Source organism: Pipistrellus kuhlii, unplaced genomic scaffold, assembly GCF_014108245.1.
Source record: "Pipistrellus kuhlii isolate mPipKuh1 unplaced genomic scaffold, mPipKuh1.p scaffold_m20_p_43, whole genome shotgun sequence".
In the NCBI taxonomy this organism is placed as follows: Eukaryota; Metazoa; Chordata; class Mammalia; order Chiroptera; family Vespertilionidae; genus Pipistrellus; species Pipistrellus kuhlii.
In genome coordinates, this window is record NW_023425544.1 from 3,451,002 (window position 1) to 3,473,970 (window position 22,969).

The window sequence follows — 22,969 nt, forward strand, 5'->3', positions numbered from 1 at the left end:
CGGATGGCTATTTGTGTTGGCTGTGGCCATATTTTTACTTGACGGTCTAAGGGAAAAGAAGGCAGTGCCCTGACTAGTCAGGCATTGCATGTTTTAAAAATTCTTGAGGCCACCAGCTGAAAATCGCTGACCTGGGTGGTGGAAGTCCAAGGACCAGCCTTGGCTCTGCACTGGCAGGCCTGGGCGGGAAGGCAGAGAGGCCCTAGCCCTCTCTAATATTTTATGATTCTGTGGCCCTTTGAACTCTATTGAGAAACAAACTGAGCTGATGATGTTACCTGCCTCAAGAGAGAAAACAGCTAGAAATGCCTACTCCTCTTGGTTTTCAAAGATTCGCTTCAGACAAGGCCTCTCGGCGGCAGCTGGTGTAGCAGTGCCTTTCCTTTCTTTCCTTCCTAGGAGGGCGCTGGGCCAGAGGGCTGACTTGGCCTGAGCTGAGGAAGGGTGTCCCAGGCCTCCCAGAACCCGCTTGAGAGCAAACAGAGCTGAGGCTCCATCCAGTCCTCTCCTTTGCCTCCTGCGTCCTTTCTCTCCAACAGACCCGATAGATGTGTGCGCATGTGTGTGTGTGTGTCCAAGGCATGCAGCTGGAAAAGGAGGTCAGGGGACGTGTGAACATGAGAAAGAGTGGAGAGGAAGTGAGGCAGGAAGGGCAGCAGGACCAGGCCTTATCACTAGCATCATCCTAACCAAAATGCCCAGGTCTCCTCAGACCTGACAGAGACAGGACAAACCCAAGTGAGATGCCAGGGAAGCGGGAGGCTGCTGTCTCCCTCCTCAGGCTCTGAGCACCGAGGCCTGGCCCGGGGCCAGTCTGTTCTGTCTGGAGCAGGCTGGAGAGTGCAGCTCAGATAAGCAGTGGTGGCTCCCTCGTGCCCTGGGGAAGGGCACCGTGGGCTGAGCAGCCTAGACAATGAGGAAAGAGTGGATGGCTCTGAGATTGCGGAAGGAAAGATTTAGAAGCTGCCAAGCTTGAGTGCAAAGGTATTTAATTGCAAAGATGTTTCTGGCTGAGTGATGTCCCCAGGCTCAAAGAATCTGTTGGGCAAGAGCACAGAAGAGGTTTTGTTTTCCAGGACCAGAACCTGCCCCTGACTCTTGGAACAGGCCTGATAAGCGCGCTCTGCTGATTGGCTGAGGGACCATCTGTCTTTTCCTCTCCGCTTAGCCCAGCACCAGGAAAGGGAAGGGCCCCAGCCCCGCTCTTCATGGCTCTGTCTGCCCTTTTCAGCATCCACAGCCAGTGCTCAGTCTCAGCTGTGCGGGAGCTCAGTGGTCAGGTGGGTCATAAGGAATCTGTTACTAACATTCGGTACCAACATTTGGGAGGGCTTTGCTTAAAAAAAAAAAGAGTGCCTTTAAGTTTTCACCATGAAATCACTGCCTCGCCCTCCCATGCAGGTGTGCTTTCCTCAGCGGAGAGGAAGGGTTTGGGTGGGGGCAAAGCCTTGGCGGCACAAGCCCACACTGTACTGTGAATGAGAAGCAGCAGGGGATCCGGACCATTTGAGGTGCCAGGAGCAGGGCCAGGGGCTGGGTCTTTGCAGGGACTCACCTGCATCAGAGACCCACTAGTAACTCGGTTTCCTGACTCCCAAGTCCACCTGATAAACGCCCACACAGATCCCTAAGGGTCAGCACTGAGGTCCCCACCCTCTGCAGCTTCCCCTTCTGCTCCAGGCAGACTCAGCTGTGCAGCCTTGTGTTCTGCAGCCCTCACGTGCCCCTCCAGGGGACACGTAGCACCGTGACTGTGCAGCCCATGATTTTCACTGTGCCCCTGATTTCAGGTACTTTGTTACGTTGGTCCCAGAAGTTCTCAGAACGTTCTGGAAATTTTGACCCTGATGGGTGCTTTCTCTCGGAGAGATCCTTTGTCAGACCTGATGTACCGACTTTACAGGGTAGACTGGTGGGTATTGGATGGGCCCCAGTGCATTCATGCATCTGCCACCTCCCCCAGATTGAGTTCCTGCTCCCCTAGTCCAGCTCTGTGACCAGCACAGAGAAGGGGCTCTGCCATTGCTGGCTGTCCCGTGGGACATAGTATCACGCATGCCTGGCTGCACTGAGTTTCCACCGCAAACTGCCATATTGTACCTCTTGTCCCCACCTTTCAGAGGAGAAAATTGAGGCTCAGGGTTAGGTAACTTTCTCATGAGCAAACAGCTAGCAAGGGGTGGATGCAGACCTAGGTCTTTATTCCTACTCTGTATCCTTCAGCTCCGATGAAGCTCAGCAATGTCCTGGCACTGTCGAGTCAGAAACCAGAGACGCTTAGGTGAGGGGATATCTGTTTCTCACCCACTGAGGTCAGCCTGACTCCCATCAGGATTATAGTAACATTCAGCCGAGCCTTTATGTGGTGCCCAGAGGGCATGTTTTACCCTCTGGGCATTCTGTCAGGATGTATCAACACGTCCTGCCCTCTCTTTGGAGCTTCTGATTTAAAACAGACACATGTACAGTTGATCATGTGACTCTAGGCTGTAGATCACCTATAGAATGCCAGAGATAAAAAGGGACTGCTTATTTTAATCTCCTTATTTTAAGATGAAGAGATCAAGACCAAAGGAGACTCATAGCTACCATGTATGGAAACTACATGAGACCAGTACTGTGCTAAGCACACTTTTTGCACTATTGATTTAATCCTTAAGTAGGCACTATTTCAATCTATCCCCATTGACATATGGAGAAACTGAGGCTCTGCAGGGTGAAGGGACTTGCTTACTGTCTCAGAGCTAATCCGTGGGGGAGCCAGGGTTTGAGCCAGGCCAGTCTGCTCTGGAGCGTGTGTTCCTGCCGCACACCCAGTGGAGGGCTTTCCTCGAGGGGCTGTGGGCAGCGTTCTGCCCCGCCCCACAGGTCTGCAGACAGTGCAGCTCTGTCTGCCGAGGCCACCCTCCTGGACACAGGGTCAGCCCTCCCTGGAATTAGCAAGAAGCTGCTCTTCCCAGTCGTAGTGGTTATTTTCAGAAGTGTGAAATATGTGTAAAATAGGATAGTTTCGGTAAAAATATCTCCCTGCTTATATAGTGAAGTGATACCCAAATCACTGACTTTGAGCAGATTTGTGGTTAGTTTTTGCAAAGGTGAATCTAATTCTCATATGACAGTCATTCGGGGGGTTTGCAGGGCCCTGGGTGAAGGAGAGGCTGAACTTCGGGAGATGGACTTCCCCCCGAGTGAGTACGGAGTCAGCCTGGATTTAAAGTGAAAGGTCCTAACCCACAAGCAGGTTACTTATCCTCTTACTCTATCTTCCGTAAGGAGCTGTAGCAGTTAACGATGTCATACACACGAGATTGCCCAGCTCCAGTATCTTGGTCAAACTTCAAAACTTAACAGCAGCTCCATTCTCTCCCCAAAATGATATTCTGAGAATTACTATATTTTATGATGAAACATGCATTTGGGAGTCTGTGGAGTCATCACTGGAAACTCTAGACAGCACCAGACTCCAGCAGATGTGTGGGCTTTAACAGTAATCACTCCTGTGCCCCAGCCCTACAGTATGTTTCTCATTGTTAATGTGAACGCACTTTTCCACTGGCCTGTCGCTTCTTCACTGGGCACTTACCAAATGCCAGTTCTGTGCCAGGCACGGTACAAAAGCTTGCAGGGGAGACATCCTACCTGCCAGCACAGAGCATCTGATGCAGAGCCCAGCAAACAACAGGTTTGGGCTCTCTCCTGTCAGAGCCAGAGAGCATTTATTTTGTTCTGAGACTCCCCCAGTTTCCTGGGTCTACCTCAGAGCATCCATCTAAAGAACGAGGTCCCCCTTGCACCCACCAGTTCCAGCGGCTGGATCCAAGGCTTATATGCCCTCTGGCCCAGCCTCAACTTACTGTGGCTCTTCCCCAACTCTCGGCCTCAGCCAAGGGAAGCCTGGTGCCCGGCTCTGAGGCCCCGACGGAGCAGGCTCCGGGAAGGAACTTACCCGAAGGCTTGTCTGTGGAGGACGGGAGGTTGGTGAGGGTGGGCATGGTGGGCAGGGGCGGCGGCAGCACCTTCAGGTTCTGATCGCTCTGGATCTCGTTGGTGGAGAACTGGTTGATGATGCGGTTATAGGGGGACGGCTGGTAGACCTGGGGCGGGGTGGCAGGGGGCGGCTGGGGCACGGGTCTGGCCGCGGGCACCCGCTGGCAGTGCTCCTCGAGCTGCGCGATGATCTCGGACTGGTTGTGGGCCAGCGTGGCCAGGTGCTGGTACTTGTGCTCCAGGTCCTTGTACTTGCTGGCCAGCTGCAGCATGTCGGCCGTCTGGTTCAGGATCCGGTTCTCCAGCTGCGAGAGCTCCAGCGCGTTGTCCCGCTTGCGGATGATCTCGTGCAGGAGCTGCATGTAGAGCTGCGTGACGCGCGAGTTCATGTTGCGGCTCTCCTTGCGCAGCAGCTTCACCTCGCTCACGATGCCGCCGTCCACCTCCACCAGCTGCTGCAGCGCCTCGATCTGCCGCTTCTGCTTGAGCAGCTCGCTGTTGAGCAGCTCCAGCTCCTGCTTGTGCACGCGGTTCTCCAGGAGCACCTCGGGCTCCTTAGAGTTGACGCAGATGGCGCCCGTGACCCGCTGCTGGGGCACGATGAAGGTGTAGGTGCACTTGTCCGGCGACTCGCCGGCCCGCTTGTACCTGTTCAGGTAAATGAACTCGCCTGGCGAGCCCTCCTCGGTGCCCTCCAAACCCTCCTTCTGGCCGGCAGCCGCTCCCAGGGCGGCCAGCAGTCCCAGCCACCAGCACAGTGCCCTCATGGTCCTTGCAGAATGGTGGCTTTTCTTTGCGAATGGAGCCTATGAAAACCTGAAAGTAAACAAAAGGGGGAGACTCAGTAACAGCCCTGTCACTGCCAGTGGCCTGTGCCATGAATGAGCTCAGCCTTCTCCAGGCAGATCTTTCCAAAAACGCACTCCGGGAGGCAGCTCTCTGGAAGCAGCAGCAGGAGACAGGCAGGCCCCGCAGAGAAAGGGAGAGGGAGACCAGGCACTGGAAGGCGGGAGCCAGCTCCCGTGCCCACAGCTCCCATGCCCACGGCCCGAGAGCCTCCTGCGGGCAGCTGGGAGCTGGGAGCTGGGAGCTGGGAGGGGAGGCACAGGCAGGGCTGTCCTATCTGCCTTCTCCTCTGTCCCACACCCCTCAGACCATTAGTCTCCCCATTCTACGCGTTCATAACCCCCTGGACTTGCCTTTTGTAACACCCATCACAGATTTGCGGAATTAGAATCCTTTGTGATTCCATCTGCTGGACCCCGCGTTCCATGAGGGCAGGCACTGTGTCAGATTCAATCCTCCATCCCTGGGATGCTGCACCAAGCGAAGGCCAGCAAATGTTTGGTAAATGAATGAATTGCTAGATCTAGTGTGAAAGGTGCTCAGTTTCTAGCGGACAATGCGAATGGGAGGATGTATCCGGCCCCGTGGCTTTGTTCATATGTCAGCCAAGCTGTAAAGCCCAAACAGGAACAAACAACTGAGCTCCTTAAATCCAAATATTTGCCACAGCCAGTCACCGCACAGTCCTGATCCTGCAATGTGATTAAACCAGCGGGAGCAGGAAACAGACGTGTCTTTGGAGTTGTTTCAGTCCTATTCTCGGGTCGTTCATACCTTCCCCAGACACCCATCGACCGTCTGTGGTGTGCCAGGCAGAGTGTGGCTGCCCAGACACTGCTGCCCAGAGCCTGCCCCTACCCTCATGGGGCTCACTCAGCACCACCCATTCTGTAAGTGCTGGAAGGGGAAGAAGCGTTTGCTATGAAAGAGTGTATGGGCGAACTGACCTTATCGGAGGGTCAGGAAAGCTTCCCTGAGAAAGTGACCTATCCGCTGACCCTTGAAGGATGAGTTAGGAGTGAGGCCAAGAGGGAGGGGACAGCCATGCGCAGATCCCTCCTCATGCTACTCAAGGACACGGCTCCAGCAATTCTCCCCCTCCTCTCCCGTATGACCACATTTTCCCAACAGTCATGCTGTTATTCCTCTCAACTTAAAGACTCTCTTGACCTCACATCCCCTCTCCAGCTACTGTTCCATTTCTCTGCTCCCCTTTTCAGCAAAACCCTTCACAGAGGTTCCTGTTCTCAGTCTCCCCAGAAAGTCCTCTCTTGCCGTTCTCTCCTGAACTCACTCCTGTCAGGCCTGCCCTCTCCCCTCCACTCCAAGCGCTCTAGACAGGTCACCAGTGGCCTCGCTTGCCAGACCAATGCCCGGTTCTTGGTCCTCGTTAATACTTTGCCTGTCAGCACTTTGGGACATGGCTGACCTCTCTCTTCTTGGACTTCTTTCCCCAACGCCATTCCCTCCTCCCATCTCATGGCTGCTCCTTCTCTGTCCTCTTTGCTGGTTCCTCCTCCTGTTTCTGTCCTGGGGGCCCAGAGCCCAACCCACCTCTCTACGTTGGTGATCTTGCCCAGTCTTTCGGCTCTGATTACCTACACTCATTGACAACTCCCACCTTTATTTCTTCAGCCTAGACCTCACCTTTTGACTCTAAACTCAGATCTCCAAATGAGCCACTTCCTCTCAACTGTCTGCCAGGCACTTCACCCTTAACTTATCCAGAAATGAACTTCTGGATTCCCCACCACTCCATCCCCGCCTGTTCACCCCAGTTTTTCCTTGGTTAGTAAACGGCAACTTCATTCTTCTGGTTGCTCAGGCCAGCAACCTTGAGGTCATCCTTTCTTTCTTCCATACGCCACATCTAATTCACCACCAAATTATAATAGCTATATCCTGGAACTCTTCCCAGAATCCTACTGCTGCTCCGCCTCTCCCGCCCCTGGTCAGCCCCCCTCCACCTCTCACCTGGACCTCGCTAGTCTCCCTGTTCCTGTCTTGCCCAGTGAAGCCCCTCCTCTCCCCAGTGTGGTCCTTCTAAAAAAGTCAGATCCGGCCGCTCTTCTACTCAAAAGGCTGCTCATCTTAGAGAAAAAGCCAACTGGTCTCCGAGGCCCTCTTAATCTGGCCCGCTTCCTCCCTGACCTCATCTCTTCACTCCTCTCATCCTCGCTCACCCTGTGCAGCTGCACTGTCCTCCTGGATGTTCCCCAGGCTCATCAAGCACCCTAAGGACCCGGGCCTTTGCACCTGCTGTCTCCTGTCCTCAGCACTTTCCTCATTGCTCACTGCTCTGCTTCTCCGGGTCTTTGCTGAAATATCACTTCCCAGTGAGGACCTCCCTGATTACTTAACCAGTTAACACACGTTTGAGACAGAAACCATCCCCACTGCGTCTATAGACACATGGTGTGCATTAAAATTGCCATCTCATCACCTTTTCCCCTCAAGTGTCCTCAACACCATCAGACATGCAATGTCTCCTACTCGCCTCATCTGAATGTAAGCTCCATGAGGATGGGGAGTGTCTGTTTTGGTCACTGCTCCGTGCCCAGTGCCTAGCTGGTGGCCTGTAATACTGGGAGTTCAGTAACTATTTGTAGACCCAAAGAAAAGGCATGCCCACCAACAGCTGCAGGCAGTAGGAGTGCTATGGCAGAGACTTAGCAGTAGGCAGGGAAGTGACTGCCTGTGGGGGAGGGAGCTGTGCAGGAGGCCATTTACCATATTTATTCATGATTTTCATAACATCCATTTACCGAGTGCCCACTGGGTGCCTGATCCTGCCGACACATTTTGCATGTGTTTTTTACCTCATCGAATTCTCAGGATTTCTTTTTAAGGTGGATACTGTTATATTCATTTTACGGATGAGGAAGCTGAGACTCAGAAAGGCTAAGTGACTTGCCTAAGATCCTGGCAGAACTCAGCCTTAGTTTGATGTATTCAAACCTGTTGACATAGATAATTTTTATAAGTTACCAAACTGATGATAATTGCTGGGAAGCAAAATCTCAACCGATTGAGAAAATGCTCTCTGGAGAATGGCAGTTTTACAGCTTATTTTATACATTAGAATAAAAGGAGGAAATGGAAAGAGAATTACATGAAATCCATGGGTGGTAGATTAGGAGGATGGAGAAAGCGAAGAGGGGGACTTCTTGGGTTGGATAAAAAGGCAGAATAGAGAGACGCCTACTTCTCTTACATAGGTGGGTCTGCGATAGTTGTAAACATTCAGGGCACACAGAGGTGGTTTCCACTGTGGGGAATGAGACAGGGTTGTGCCCTAAGGAGTCTGTAAAAGAAGGTCACTCTACATTTCAAAGGTGTTATCTTAGATGCAAAGAGATAATGGACATGCTCACTTAGGTAAAAGTTGACCTTTGTCAAGGAAGCTGCAGGCCTAGGTCATTACCACTCCCTTCTCTCCTCCCCACAGGGGTTTTTAGTTAGGAATGTTGGTGTTCAGACCATTTGACGTGAATACTTTTGGTCTCTAAGTTTATAAGGCCACCATGCAGGCCTCCCCAGGCGTGTCAGATTTAGCATGTGGCCCCTTTTTCATTAACCTTCAAACTCTTAGTGACTACACAGAAATGTACTCAGTCTGGTTTTTAGTAGCAAGAAATATTAGCATCACTACTTTCTGATTTCACATTCATTTACACTAAAATAGCCACAACACGGAACCTGGAGGTTCTGTCTTCCCTGGGGCCCCTTTGGGGACTTCCCCATGAGCAGCCTGGGTCCAGGCTCAGCCTGTGGCAGACCGTGGGCATCACACACACAGACCCTGTGCTCCCAGGGCCACGCTGAGCTGTTCTCCACTTGAATGACCAAGCCCCAGCACAGTCCCAGTGGCCAGCGCAGGCCTCACAGGCCCGGCAGAGAAAGGTGCTTGAGCCTCTGGTTTGGGTTGGGCTACGAGGTAGGGCTGCAGTGACATCAGTGGAAACCAGGCTGAGTTTGTGAGTGTTTGCCTGGTTTCCAACACGCTTTGGCAGCTCCTGTGCTGGCAGCCACGCCGGGCCCAGAACAATGGGGAGGAGCCGCCCTCCCTGCTAGGGTGAACCTGCCACTGCCTTCCAGGGCCGCTCACCTGCCTGCGCAGCTGGTGACAAATACCTCTCAGTGCCCGAAAGATGCCAGCATGGGCCTCCGCCATGGCCAAGAAACTGCCAGAGGCCCAGGAGGCAACTTAACTGCAGCAAAGGGTTGACTTCCAAACCTCCCCAGGCAGGCCTCATGACCAGGCAGGGGTGCACTGTTTATCACTTAGCTCTGTTCCCTCCTAGGCCTGGGCTCTCAGGCTTCCTGAGCAAAGCTCTGTGCCCCGGGACTTGAGATCCTGAAGGCCGAGCTGAGCCTCTTCTGTGAAATGGGTGTTCCAACTCACCTTGTGCACTAGGACATGGAAGTGCTTCCGAAACTGGAGGTGGAATAATGTGATCACAGCATTAGAGCAGGGAGAGCAAAGCCGGCTCATGGTGGGGCGGCTGGCCACACGCAGGCAGTGTGTCCAGCACTTTTGCCATCTCCCTGAACCCCTCACCTCCTTTCCCCGAGGAAATACCAGAATTAATTATCCCACTTCACAAGCCAGGAGGGCTGTGTGGTCTCCCCTGCCATCCCTGAAGCAGTCCACTGGTTGACTGAGTGCTGGCTGTGTTGGGGTCCCTAGCCTGGCGCAGAGTGGGGAAGGAAGAAGCATGCAAACATCATCAGAGGCTGTGCTTTCTGCAAAGAGCATTTTTTGAGATTGTTCGATTACAAAGTGAGCCAAACAGGACAGTTAGCACTCTACAGTTTCACGAGGCCCTTTGCATACTCATGATCTCATCATTACACCACTCGAAGCCAGTTAGTAGTAGGACGCCGCTCAGAGTGGTCTTGCTCAAGGTCACATGGTGAGCAGTGGGACCAGTCATGAAACTGCTGGCTCTTGTACCTTACGTTCCCAAGGAGCATGGGTTTGGCGGAAGTGACCTGGAGCCTCTTGGGTTACCAAAAGGAAGGGAAGGAACGGGCCTGTGCTGGGTCCAGGGAGGTGGTTATAAATGGGGACACAGATACCCAGACAGGCCGAGTGACTTTCCCAGGAGCACACGGCAGCGAGAGCCCAGGTCAGTCCAACACAGAGGGCTGTGCTCCGCCTGGGAGTCATTTGTTTTCCTTGAAGATTCCAGCCCCTCTCCTCAGTTTTCTGCTAGTTTGGCAGTTGTTAATGGGCAGTAATGAGTTTGTTTACTTTTGCTCTCTTGATATTTATTCAACTAATTGCATCCCCAGAGACATCCCCCCCCAGCATTCCAGCCATCTGAGACCTGGGGAAGAGCTCAATTCCAATCAAAGCCCTGCTCCTCCGTGTCTTCCTATGACCAACAAAGAAAAGCAAACCCTGCTATTTTCCTTGGCTTCGACATGAAAATAAAAACGATTCTTGAAATGGCTTTTCCACATTGTATTGTGAGGAGTTTCCATTAAGCGCGGGTTTCCCTCCCCGCAAGTGTGACTGGGCCACGTGACAGCCTCTGTGCACTGGGAGCTGGCCTCCCCGGCTTGGTCCTACCCAGCCTCTGGGGCACGTCCCTGCGTGCCTGCTGCGGTGGGGCCACACGTCGCGTGCCCACGTGAGGGGCCACTTTGTGGGAAGAGTTGTTTTCCTAAGGCAGAGCTGTGGCAGAAGCTGCTTGCCTGGGGCACTCTGGTGAGTTCTCACCCCAAGGGTCAGGAATGAGAAAAGTTCAAGTACTAAAAATAGTAGTATACAGCCAATTATCACCCCAGTGCTTTATATACAGGGGTGGGCAACGTAGGTTCACAGTTGTTGGTAGTGAAAAAGACACTCAGGTTACGATTATTACAGTGGCTTTATTCACTGTTTCATGCCCTAACAACTGTAAACCTCCCTTTGCCACCCGGAGACTATCCCAGTCTTCCCCACGGCCTGGGAGAGGGCCTGCTAGCTCAGGGTGCGTGCATGTGGCTCACCTTGTGCATTAGGCAACTCCAGGGAGTGCAACTCACACTCGTCATCTTTGAAGCTCTGTATATTTATATTACAGCAGTCTTCTAATTCCCTCAAAAATGCTTCTAAGACTAACAACAGGTGAGTAAACTATTGAGATTCAAAGACCATGAGTCATTTTGCCCAGTCACCCAGCAAAGTGTTACTAAATGGCAGAGTGGGTAACAGAACTCCCAAGTATACCATGCTGAGAGTATAGCCGCAGAAGTGCTGAAGTTACAGGCCACTCACAGGGATTGTTCTCTGACCTCTCCCTAGGCAGGGGGAGAACAGGACTTCTGCTGACGCCCCAGAAACCTCTGAATTAACTCCTGCTCTCAGGATGGAGTCAGCACTAGTCTGAGGGGCTCACAGAACCCGCCCCTCGCTCCCCAGCCCGCCCTGCCCCATCATCCTGTGATCACAGATGAGGGGCAGGCCATCCAGGCTGAGGCACTGCAGGAGGCCTGGGAGTAGTGCCTCTGCCAGGGCTCTGAGGGAATCTGGAACTGCCACCTGGCCCCGAGTGTGCCCTGCTGTCCCCTAATGTCTGGGTTCTGGGCAGCCTGGAACCTGAGCTCTGTTTGAGTGAGTCTGACAGGCCTGAGCACCAGTCAAGATTGCTAAGCCAACATCAGGACAAAGAAGAGAAAAATCAAAGCTTCCAAGTTGACACTTTTTTCCTACTAAAGCAGGCTGAGACGTATGATAAACCAGCAGATCCCCAAACCAATGGGTAATCTAGATGTGAGAGGGATCCAGACAAAGGAAAATTTCAAAAGATATGGCCAGAGAGGGCCCTGCTGACCAATAGTGTAGATAACAGCAGTCACTTGTTTGTTGTAAATGTCCTGTGGGCCTAGCTGTACTATATCTTGTTGGTGCTTACCACCCTAGGAATGGGGCCACGCGTCCTGGTTGGCCTGGCTGAAGTGTGCTGTGTGATGAAATTTTCTAATAGCACCGCATTCCTCTCAAAAGTGCCCTGATTGTAACAGATTGTATGATCTGCTCACCGGGAGAAAGGCATTGTTGTCTGCATTTTGCAGCTCAGGAAACCCAGGTCCAGGAAGTCCAAGTCCACGAGGGGGTCAGCTGTCGAGGGCGAGGTCCATGCCCTCACTTTGATCAAGATGGTCCTCCAACCAGTGTGTCTGCTTGTTTAATGGCCAGGATGCGATCACGTCTTTGCCACTGCTGACTGAGTAAGTGGCGATGGCTTTAGGTCAGCACAAGGGTGGGTTTTGTTAGATATTAGAAAGAGCTTCCTGATCATTCGAGTGGTGAGACCCCAGCCTGGGCATCTAGGATGAGCAGTGGCACCCTCCCCTTAGGAAACCTGGAGGAGGGCTGGTCTTCACTGTCCTGATTCACCGCCAGCCTGGAGGCCAGGCAGGCAGTGAGCAGCCAGCTCTCTGCTGCCCTCCCCTCACAGCCTGGCTCCCCTGCACCAGTCCCCCCAGCAACCCATGTGGGCACCCAGGGAGTCTGGAGCCAGTCCCCAGATCTGGCCAGCTCAACTCTCATCAGACCTTCGACAATGGCCTTCCATTGGCCAGCCCTGTAGCTTTCTCAGCCATTGTGGTAGCTTCAGCCTGGGCCCAGCCCTGTCACAGGTGATGGGAACACAGGCGTGACCCAGAGAAGCCAATAGTGCGGGGTCAGGCAGAGCTGCCTGGAAGAGGGGCTCTGGGGGTGGAATCGGCCTGATGCCCCTGACTGTGGGCTCCTGCCCCTGGGGAGTCGCTGGCTCCAGGGAAGGGCTGAGTTCATGGCGGGGCGGTTGTGGTCACACTGTGAGATCATAGTGTGAGAGAGGATGTGGTTAGGCAGAGGGGAGCTGGTTGCCTTTGCCAGGGGGACAAGGATGTTGCTGCGACTTTTCATGGTACATTACTTGGGAACCATTTTGAGATTCCCCCGAAGCCGTCCCATGGAGCCCTCTGCCAGGGGCCTCGGCCAGCAGAGCAGAGGTGGAGAGTCTGCAGAAGCCATTTCGGAGCTCGGCTTCTGAGTTGGCCGCTACATTTCCGGCGGGGCCTGATGTGCTCTGGAGCCCTGGAGCTGGGGAGCCTCCAGGGAGAGGGGGAGGCCTGGACTGGCTGGGCAGTGCTGCCCCCCATGGCTTCCCGGGAAACTGGATCCCACCTGGAGCTGCCCTTCTGAGCCGGCTGAGTGGTTGGCACCAGGGCCGCCTTCACCTGTTGGCATGGGCTTACCCTTTGAGCGCTGGACAAGCACTTTGGGTGCCTACCTCACTGATTCCCGCAGCTCTGTGAGGCAGGGGCTAGGCTTGTCCCCATTTCACAGTTGAGGAAACAGAGGTAATGGATGGAGCCACTTGCCTGGGGCCACAGAGCTACCACGTAGTGAAGGTGGGCTCGGGACTGTGTTTGCTTCCTCCAGAGCCGGTTCCTTATCCACAGCCCCACTGGCCTCCCGCCTCGGGAGGACACATTCTAAAACCTAACTCTGGACTTGTCAGTGTCCTACTTACGAAGACAGAGCCGGTGTGGTCACCGCTCCCTGCTCCGCACACGCTGTTCTTTTTGCCCTAGTACTTCCAGAGTTCCGCCTGCTGCCTCCTTTCCAAGTGGACTCAGGAGTCCACTGCTCTGTGAGCCGGCCACTCGCAGTGAGGGCCCGCCCTCCTCCAGCCCCAGGAGCAGCTGTGGCTCCTCCATCGCAGCTCCCAGGACACAGCTGCACTCATCTGGGTGGCTACCCAGCAAGGTCAGGGCGATTCCCCCTCTGACAACCCCAAAGCCAGGATGGCACCTGGGTTACTAAATAGGAATTCAAGGATGTTCTTCATGGAACAGAGCATTTCTTCTGTGCCAGCCACTGCGCTGGGGGCTGGAGAAAGAGCCAGAACAAGGAAGGCCCCCGCCTCCGTGGGCCCACAGCGCAGGTGAGACAGAGCGCAGACACCTGCAGTGCAGCGAACAGGCCCTGGGAGGGCAGCGCAGGGGCTGTGGTGGCAGTTCATGCAGCCAGGTGGCGGCTGGGGGAGCACAAGGTGGGAGAGGAGGCACCCCAAAAGAAACTTGACCTGGACACCCATAGGGGAGTGGTGTGGCACCTGGACGGGCAAGGCTTGTTTGCCTAGGTCTGAGGCTTGCGTCACTCACTCACTCACTCACTCATTTCACAGACACCTTTCTCTCTTGGCCCCGGGTCGGAATTGAGTCGGGATTGGAGGCTCAGTATGACTAAGAGATACAGTCTTTCCTTCAAGGAGGTTGGAGTGGGACCACCTCGAGCAGGAGTTGGGGCATTCCTGGAGCTGGGTGGGTCCTCAGGCATCTTTTGCAGAAGAACCGAGTTCATTCTGGTCTTTTCCGAGGCGATCTTGGGCCTGCCTTTCTAGAGGGACTGGGCAGCAGGGGAAGCCGAGACTCTGGGGCTGCTGGCCCCATACAGGCTGGCTTCACAGGAGAATGGGCCTAACACAATAGCACGATTGTAAGAGGCCTGCCTGCCCCCTTCCTCGTCGCCCCCCGCCCCACACACACGTGAACATTTCTGTGATCAGAATGTCTTGCAATGATCTATGCATGTAATGGGACATGGTATTGTTTTACAATGTTTACATTTTATAATGTTTTACAACATTACAATGTGATGTTTACAATGTCCCCCCCCAAAAAAAAGTTGTTATTAAATCCATCCTATAGCTTACAGTCAGAGGGAGGGAATTACGGTTCCGTCATAGAAACTACTGTCAGAATGAGGTTCTGATGTGACCTATCACCATCAACTTCAAGCTGCCAGTGGCTGAATAACCCTTCTATTTGGGGTGTTTTATATAAATTCACAGAAAAGAAATGCTATTCAATGACTTGATTCATTCTTGAGATTTCCACAGTGTGCTTGTCCAGAATAGCAGTGGGCTAGGGTAGAAGGAGCCCAGATCTGGGTTGGAATCCCTGCCTGTGGGCCCATTAGTGGAGAAACCTGAGGAGAGGTGCTGCGCCCTCTGAGCCTCAGTTTCCTCTTCTGTAAAGTGGGGACAGCACCGCCCAACTTGCAGGCCCTCCTCAGTGCCACGTGCTTTCCCTTTACAGGTCTCCTGCTGTTGTGTTGAGGATTCTTAGCTTCACCTTCCACCTGCTCCCACTGGGCTGTGGATGCCAGAAACAGTCCCCCTGGCATCCGGGTGCTATTAACTGAGACCAGTTCAGAGGAAATGAGTATGGTGAAGAGAGGCCAGAACGGCCCTAGCTGGTTTGGCTGAGTGAACGGAGCATCGGCCTGTGGACTGAATGTTAGGGGTTCGATTCCAGTCAAGGGCATTACCTCGGTTGCAGGCTCAGTCCCAGGCCCTGGTTAGGGTGCGCGCGGGAGGCAACCAATAGATGTGTCTCACACTGATATTTCTCTCTGTGTGTCTCTCTTTTTCCCTTCCAGTCTCTCTTTAAAAATCAATGGGAAAATGTCCTTGGGAGAGGATTTAAAAAAAAAAAAAAAAAAAGGAGAGAGAGAGATGCCAGAGCTGAGAGCACCTGCCTCGGGCGGGGCTGCTGTCTGTTATGTTTGTTCTAATGTAGCTACCAGCGCCTCTCCCTGATGGCTGCTGAGGAGTTGCTCAGGTGCGGCCCAGGGGGGACCTGAGGACTGTGCCCGCTTCAGCAGCCTGACGTCTCCAGGCAGGAGTGCAGGAAACACGGGCTCTGCCCCTCTGAGCTGGTGCCGAGCCAGGTGCTGGATACAGCGCCGAGCAGCAGGTGCGCGGCCTCTGAAGTCAGACAGCCTGGCTCAACACCCAGGTCTGGCTCCCTGACTCGCTCCCACAGGCACACTGTGTGGCTGTGCGGAGGCTCGTCTTCGATAGGGTGGCAGTCATGCCTGTTCTGTCTCAGAAGTAGGCTGCTATGACAAGCAAGTGATGCATCCGAATCAGTAAAGCACATGGTTTTCAGATGGGATGATGCAGCATTTTATAGGACAGCAATCAAAACAGATGTGGCTGCTGGGGCCATGGGCAGGGAGGGACCCAGTGACGGGGCCAGGAAAAGAGAAGTGAAGATGCCTTTGTGGAGGGGGGAGAAGTATGAACTTTGGAGCCAGGCTGAGCAGGGATCAGCTGTGTGATCTTGGGCAAGTTACTTGCCCTCTCTGAGCCTTAGTTTTCTCATCTGTAAAATGGGATGCTAAAACTGGAACCTACCTCTTAAGCTTCTGGTGAGGATGAAACAAAAAATGCCCGTGCCTTTCTTAGCCCAGTGGGTACTTAATAAATCGCTGTGGATGGAGGAGCGGCTTAGTTCTGCCCGTGAGCTTGTGGTGATACCGTGCAGCCCGTCCTGTGCTTCACACATTTTTGTTTGTTCCACCATGACTGCCTTTACTGAGTAAAGATTAATCTTATTTTTGTTAGCCAGCCCCGTGAGGTGGGTCAGAGCCTCTGCTTGGCCTGGGCCTGGGCCGCCCCTTGGCTCCAGGCTGGAGCTTTCGCAGCCCAGAGGCCTCGTGCCAGAAAAACAGATGTTCAATGTCAGCTTCTCCAAACGCTCCCAGGACTCCAGGAGCCCACCGAGACCTCTGGGCCAAAGGAGAGAGGCTACTGTCTCAGGCCGAGGTACACCGGTGTCGGCTGGTGTCAGATGCACTGACTGGGCCACCGTGTGGCAGACCTGGTGGTAGGGGTGGGGTTTGAGGTAGGGGGTCTGTGCCTCTTCTGGCGCTGGTCCTCCTGCAGCATGGAGCTCTCTCACTTTCCTCGCCCACTGTGGTGGTGGCGGGGAGACCCACAGACCGACAGGCAGCCTGTGTGGGTGGAGGATGCTCGCACTGCAGGGTTGGTCAGATATGATGAGTTTGTTCTGTCATTATGTCTGCCCCCTTCCTTAGTGTGGATTCTCGGACCCAGAGAGCGGCAGGTTGCCCCCCTTGGGCTCCTGGGAAGACCCCAAGATGGGGAGCCTTGTGGGTTTTCTGACACCCTAGCAGGAGGTGAGGGACAGAGAGGGAATGTGAGTCTCTGCTCTTTCCTCTCTGCGATTCTGACTGTTCTGGCTCATACTAATCAGTGACTAACATTTTCTGAGGGTTTGCCGCACACCAAGCATTGTGTGAAAGCCCTCCCGGGCATGCTAGACAGCACAATGTGGTTTAGAGTGCTGGCTTCAAGTCCTGGGGCTGGCACTCACTAGCATGTGGCCTTGGCACATCACTCACCCTCTTCTGCCTCAATTTCCTATCTGTGAAATGGGGGTGCACTTAGGTTATAAGGTGGATTCCCCAAGTTAGCAAGTGCCTGAATCAGGGTAAGTGCAATAGAAGTATCAGATGATGCTAAGAGGTGGGCACCGTTGTCATCCCATTTCACAGAAAAGGGAACTGAGGCTTGGAGAGGCTCCATGTTCTGCCAGTCAGTTTGGCTCAGATGCGGAAAAGCCAGGACTTGAACCTCGCTCTTAAGCACTGCCTCACTCTGCCTCAGTTTGGAGGAGTCCGTGTGGGGGCGCGGGGCCAGCTTCGGAAGTGGCATTCTCAGCTTCCCCCGAGCGCCGCAGAAAGGGGATCCTTCTCTAAGTCACCGGCTGGCCCCGGGAGCTCTCATAATCCCACAGCAGAGGCACTGGCTGACCCGTGACACACATATCACAGAAGCACAAGGGAGGGATCAGGAAGAATTTGTTTCGAAATGTTAGCTAACACTGAGTGCTTTCAAGGGACTGGGAATGTGGAGCCTGCTGTCCCCCTGCTGGGGCCGGTCATCCCCTTTGCCAGCCGCGTCCAGCCGGTGGGAGACCGGGTACCTGGGCGCCATCCACTGTGAGGAGGGACCAGGCATCCTCGGAAATGCAGAGGAAGCCAGGGCAGCGCTTCGCCCTGTCAGAGTGGCACAGACTCTGGCTGGCACGTCCCTCCTGGCGCTGGAGCCCTTTGCCCCTGTGCTTGCGGCCGAGGGTGTGGGCACCGCTGCTCAGCTCCAGGGAATTCCTGAGCGAGGCTCCCGGCTCCCACAGGACAGCGTGAGCGTTTGCTTTTGCTTTTGCCTGGGTGCCATCCCTAGCCAGGCAAAGGAGCCCAAACTTCAAACGGCTTCCCGAATGCTCAGCTGCCCCTGCTGTCTGCTGGCCCCCCGGGCACACACCTACACATGGCACATACTCGGGCACACACCCCAGCTCCGAGCGGCTCAGGAGCCACTGCCATCACCCAGAGGGCCTTTGTCTGAGGAGGAGAGGTTCTTGGTAAAGCATCAGAGCTCATGACCTCACCCCACAGCACCACCCTCTGCCCAAGCACCCACAGGTCCTGCCCTGGCACATGTCTTGTTTGGCTCCACGTGAAAGCAGGAGTGACCCCTCCGGGACCCAGCTACACACATCCCAGCTGGGGTCAGGGGTCTTGAGCCCTGAGACCCAGGACCAGCTGCTGCCACCTCTTGTGCCCCCTTCCCCGTGCCACCTAACCGGCCCCTTACCTCTTCCCTCCTGCGTGGTTCTGGGGCAGCTCCTCACATGCTTCCCCTCGGCCGTCAGCGGGGCAGCCTGTCCATGGCCTCCAGGAGGGTCCTCACGCCGCAGGCTGGCCTGGCCACGAGCAGCCCTGCCTCACTGGCCTCTGCTGGCTCTGCTCCGCCCGCACAGCCCTGCACAGCGGCCGGCGGCCGGGCGGGGCGGCCGGGGTCCTGCGGGCTGCTCACAACCTGCTTTCGCTCGTGGCGGGGGCCGGCGGCAGCCTCAGGGCCATGCTCCGCGGGTCCAGCCCGGGAGGCACAGCGCAGGGCTCGCTCGTCCTCAGGCTCGGGCCGCCTGCTGCAGCCTCATTTGAACTCCCAACTCCTTTGTGGAGCCTTTACATGCCGCCACCGGAGGAAACTGTGAGCACAGCCTGACCCTGGTTGGCTGCAGGCACTTCTCTCCACCCACCAATGCAAGAGGATCCCCCAGGCCCGAAAGGCTCAGGGCCTCCCCTCAGCCCCAGACAGAGGCGGGCGCCCGGTGATGTCACACTAGCTCCGGCCCCAGCTGGCCCGGCCCCTCCCCCCGCCTGCTTTGGCGGCTTCAGCAGCCCCCTCCTTCCTTGGCACAGGCAGCCTGGCCCGGCTCTACTCCCTGGCCCGCCCGCTCCCCAAACCCCAGGCAGCTCCTGGTTTGCTCTGCAGAGCAGACAGCTTCCCTTCCAGGTAATGGGCTGAGAGCTGCTCCAGCTGTGCAGGCAGCAGTGTGCGCGCTGCAGGGAGCGGGTGCTTCCCGACAGTCCCTGTCCCCGGGGGGGAGCAGCAGGGCAGCCCTGCCCATGGCTCCCTGGACTTCAGCTCCCTCTTGGAACCCTGGGGAAGGGAGCCAAGGCTGGCTGCACAGCAGCCAGTAGCATCTGAGCTGGGAAAGTTAGCGGGAAAGAGGCAGGAGCCTAGGACCACGGGAGTGGCCTTGGTGTAGTCACCTCTCTGGGCGTCCCATTCGTGCATCAGCAAATGAGTGAAAATTAGTAATGCGCCTCCACGGGCTGTGAGAGTTCTCTGAGGTCCCTCGGGAAAGGGTTCGGCACAGGGTAAGGATGCAGACTCTGGCATCAGGTGGGTTACTGTGACCCCCCCTCCCAGTCAGGCTTTTTAAGGAAGAAATAATGGGGGGCCATCGAGTCCTCAGCACATTCATTATCAAGGTGCAGCTTGTGATGCTTATGGAGTCAGAGCAAGAAAGGAGCCAGTACTGGGCACACAGTGAGCGGCTCTCCAGGAGCGGGGAGGGCAGGTAGGGAAGGGGCCCCGGGCACAGTGCGCCCCTCTGCCTGGACAGCAGCCCTGCAAGGTGCCCATGGTGACTCCTCCGTACTTAAAATAAATTAGTGACGAAGGTGGTGATAGTGCTGATAGTGGAGACAAATTCTGAGAGAAATTTTAATGGCGTCCTCCCCACTCCTAAGCCCCATGTGCCATGTTCCTGGTCCCTGGGCAAACAGGTCCATCATGACCCTTCCCTCCTCAGGACCCAACTTCCGACCCTGCAGGGAGCAGATGTTTCTTCCTGCCTCAGCCTCCTTCACATGCTCGGGCCGTCTCCTTTTCCTTTTGTCGGTCCATCCCTCTGTAGAAGGTGGGTCTTTGCAAAAGGACCCAGTATGTTATAGGCCACAGCACCAGCCAGACAGCTGGATTGGGGGTGAAGATGCCCATCCATCCTGTGATCCCCAGAAGGCCGGAGGGGTCCGGTGGGGCAGTGATCAGCCACTGGTGGTAGGGCCGTGGCAGGCCGGGGGCTCGAGGTCAGCAGGAGCACAGGCACCCAGTGGATTTCGTTTTGAGCTACAGCCTTGACAGCTGGAGGCTGGCATATAACCTTCCTTCCCCCTTCCTCCTCCTCACTCTTCTCCAGGATGTCTGTCTCTCTTCTCCAGGGTATGGAACCTGCTCTGAGCCAACACCAGGAAGCGAAAGTCCTGTCCTCACAGAGCTCACAGTCAGGACGGGAGACAGACAGACTGACTAGGCTACATGAGAAGTACGGGCGCTAAGGGTGTATCTAAGCCGGAGGCCTGATTAAGCCTGGGCGGGGCAGTCAAGGCAGGCTCCCTCAGAAAGAGGTGCTCCCTCAGAAAGAGGTGCTCCCTCAGAAAGAGGTGCTCCCTCAGAAAGAGGTGCCTCACTGATGCGGATTGGCAGGGGGAGAGGTTGGAGCGAGGGTAGTGGTCTGGGCCAGGCAATAATGTGTAAAGACTGTGTGGTAGATCGCTTTTTCAGAGAGAGAGCCCCAGTGTAGCTCCTGGTCCGCATGAGACCTCCCCTTGAGTCAGGAGGTTCCTGACTTGCTTGTAACCAATTGAATGCAATGGAAGCGACACTCCTGGACTCAAGGCTGGGGGACAGCAGGCAGGGCAGCTTCTGCCTCGTTCACGGGGACACTGTTTTGGAGCCCCGAGCCAGGCTGGAGCCTGAGAAGCCCAGCTGCCCGGAAGCAGGCATGCAGAGGCCTCTGTAGCATCGGTCCAGCCAGCACCCACCCCAGATATGTGAGGAAAGATGACTCCCAGCGATTCAGTGCCTGCCCATCGAGTCACCCTCGCTAGAGAGTCTTCCTCCTGAGGCCCCAGACATCAGCAAAGATAAGGCATTCGCTGTTCCATATCTGAAGTCCTGGCCAAAGAATCCACGATAAGGAAACGGCAGCTTCAGGCTGCTACATTTGGGTGATAGCTTGGTACACAGCACCAGTAGCTGGAGCAGACCCTGAGGCAGGAGCAGCGCAGAGTTCTTTCAAGGAGCTGACACGCGCCTTTGGCTGAGGAGAGAAGGGGAGCAGGTCAGAGCACGAGGCCTCGGGAGAGAGGTGGGGCTTTCTCCCAGGGATGCTCGGCAGCCACTGAAAGGCCTTAAGCATGGCAGTGATCCCACTCGCTGGCACTTCTAAAAGCACCGGTGATCGTTGCGTGCAGCCTGGATTGATGGGAGTGTCAGACTAGTCCTGGATTGATGGAAGTGTCAGACTAGTAGGCAGTTGGTACTCTGCTGGGGAGCCTGAGCCGTGGAATCAAATTCTAGCCCAACCGTCACAGGACGGTTGTGAAAATTAAATAGGATGTGACACATTAAGTGTAACACACAATGGCTAGTACATAGTAAGTGTTCAATAAAACGTTGGCTATGGTAATTTTTATTGCCTCCTTGGCTATGGGTTCCCTGAGCTCTGGGGTCATAGCCACGTGGAGCTCTCCTTTAGTCCAGCCCAGTGCCGTGGGATGAACACATGAACGGCTGACTGACTGGGGGCGGGTGAATAGCTGTGGCTTACAGTCTAACAGACCTGGGCTCACATCCCAACTCTGTGACTAACCTGGCAACTTTCTGGTTCTCTTTCAAACTTTGTTTCTTCATTTTTAAAAAAAGGTATGATAATACTCCCCGGGGTGGTGTGAGGATTAAGATAATGCACCTGAAGCGCTTAGCACAATGCCTGGCAGTCAGCATTCAGCAGTTGCTCAAGAAACGTATGCTGCTTCTGCTCCGAGCTCCTCCCACGCTTACCAAAACCTCTTTGCCAGGTTTCCAACTTGATGGTTCCTGGATCTTGGATTCTCCTGACCTCCTCTAGGAGCACTATTCCCACATTTCTGCCAGCCTATTGGACCAAAGAGTCATGTGACTAAAGCATTTAAGGAGGAGAAAATCTTCACTTTTCTTATTAGAGTTTTTATCAGGATGAAAAAATATGCATTGCTTACATGGTGGCACAATACAAAGAATCTTAATTATGTCTCACAGTTTGTATAAATGATTTCACCTTCCTGACAGCTATAATTCTTTTCTCTGTTGGGAATGCTGAGATGTGACACTGAGGCACTGTGTGTGGTGGGAGTGTGTCAGGGGAGTGCATGGAGAATGTGTGTTATAAGGGAGTGCTTGGGAGAAGACCTTTGTTGTACTTTGCAACCTTGGAGTCTCACCGGCATTTCAAGCTGCACTTATCCCTAACTGACCTTCTCCATGCTTAGAACTTTTTAAATGCCTTCTGGCCTACATAGTTTCTGATCAGAAGTCAGTTTTGTTCCTTATTGTTGTTTCTGTGTACATAGTCTTTTTCTCTCTGACTTCTTTTAAGATTTCTTTTTATCTTTGACTTTTAGTAGTTTGACGGTGGTGTGACTACCGTAGATGTGGTTTTCTTTGTATTTATTCTATGTAGCCTTCACTGAGCTTCTTAGATTGATGGGCTGATGTTTCTTACTGAATTTGGGAGTGTGGGGATAATTTTTGGTCATTATCCCTTCAAATATTTCTTCTGCCCAATTCTCTCTCCTCTCTCCTTCTGGAACTCCATTTATACACTAGTTGTTGCCCCACTGGTCTCTGAAGCTCCATGCATTTCTTTATTTTTCCCTTTTTTCACTCTGCTCTTCAGTTTGGATCATTTCTATTACCTGTCTTCAAGTTTGCTGATCTTTTCTTCTGTAGTATTAATTTATTGTCGATTTCATCCAAAATATGTTTTATATCAGGTACTTCATTTCTAGAATTTACTGCTGTTTCTAGAATTTACCTAGGTTTATTTTTATAGGTCCCATTTCTCTTCTGAAATTCTCTAACCATTTATTTATTCTATCTTTCATTTGTTGAAAATCCTGTACTTATAAAAACCATTTTAAAGTTCTTATTTACTCAATCTAACA

General features: G+C 54.0%; 2 protein-coding genes across 15 annotated transcripts in view; one reads left to right on the plus strand and one right to left on the minus strand.

The window, feature by feature from the left end:
- Positions 1-18,778, minus strand: part of ANGPTL2 (angiopoietin like 2) — a 33,670-nt gene extending 14,892 nt beyond the window's left edge. The window contains exons 1-2 of the mRNA XM_036412059.2: positions 18,285-18,778; positions 3,947-4,803 (exon numbers count right to left, since the gene is read on the minus strand). Of these exons, the coding sequence (XP_036267952.1) occupies positions 3,947-4,754 (808 nt within the window). The 5' untranslated portion in view covers positions 4,755-4,803; positions 18,285-18,778. The remainder of the gene's footprint in view (positions 1-3,946; positions 4,804-18,284) is intronic.
- The window catches only part of RALGPS1 (Ral GEF with PH domain and SH3 binding motif 1), a 238,220-nt gene that overhangs the window by 158,078 nt on the left and 57,173 nt on the right, over positions 1-22,969 (plus strand). The window lies entirely within an intron of this gene.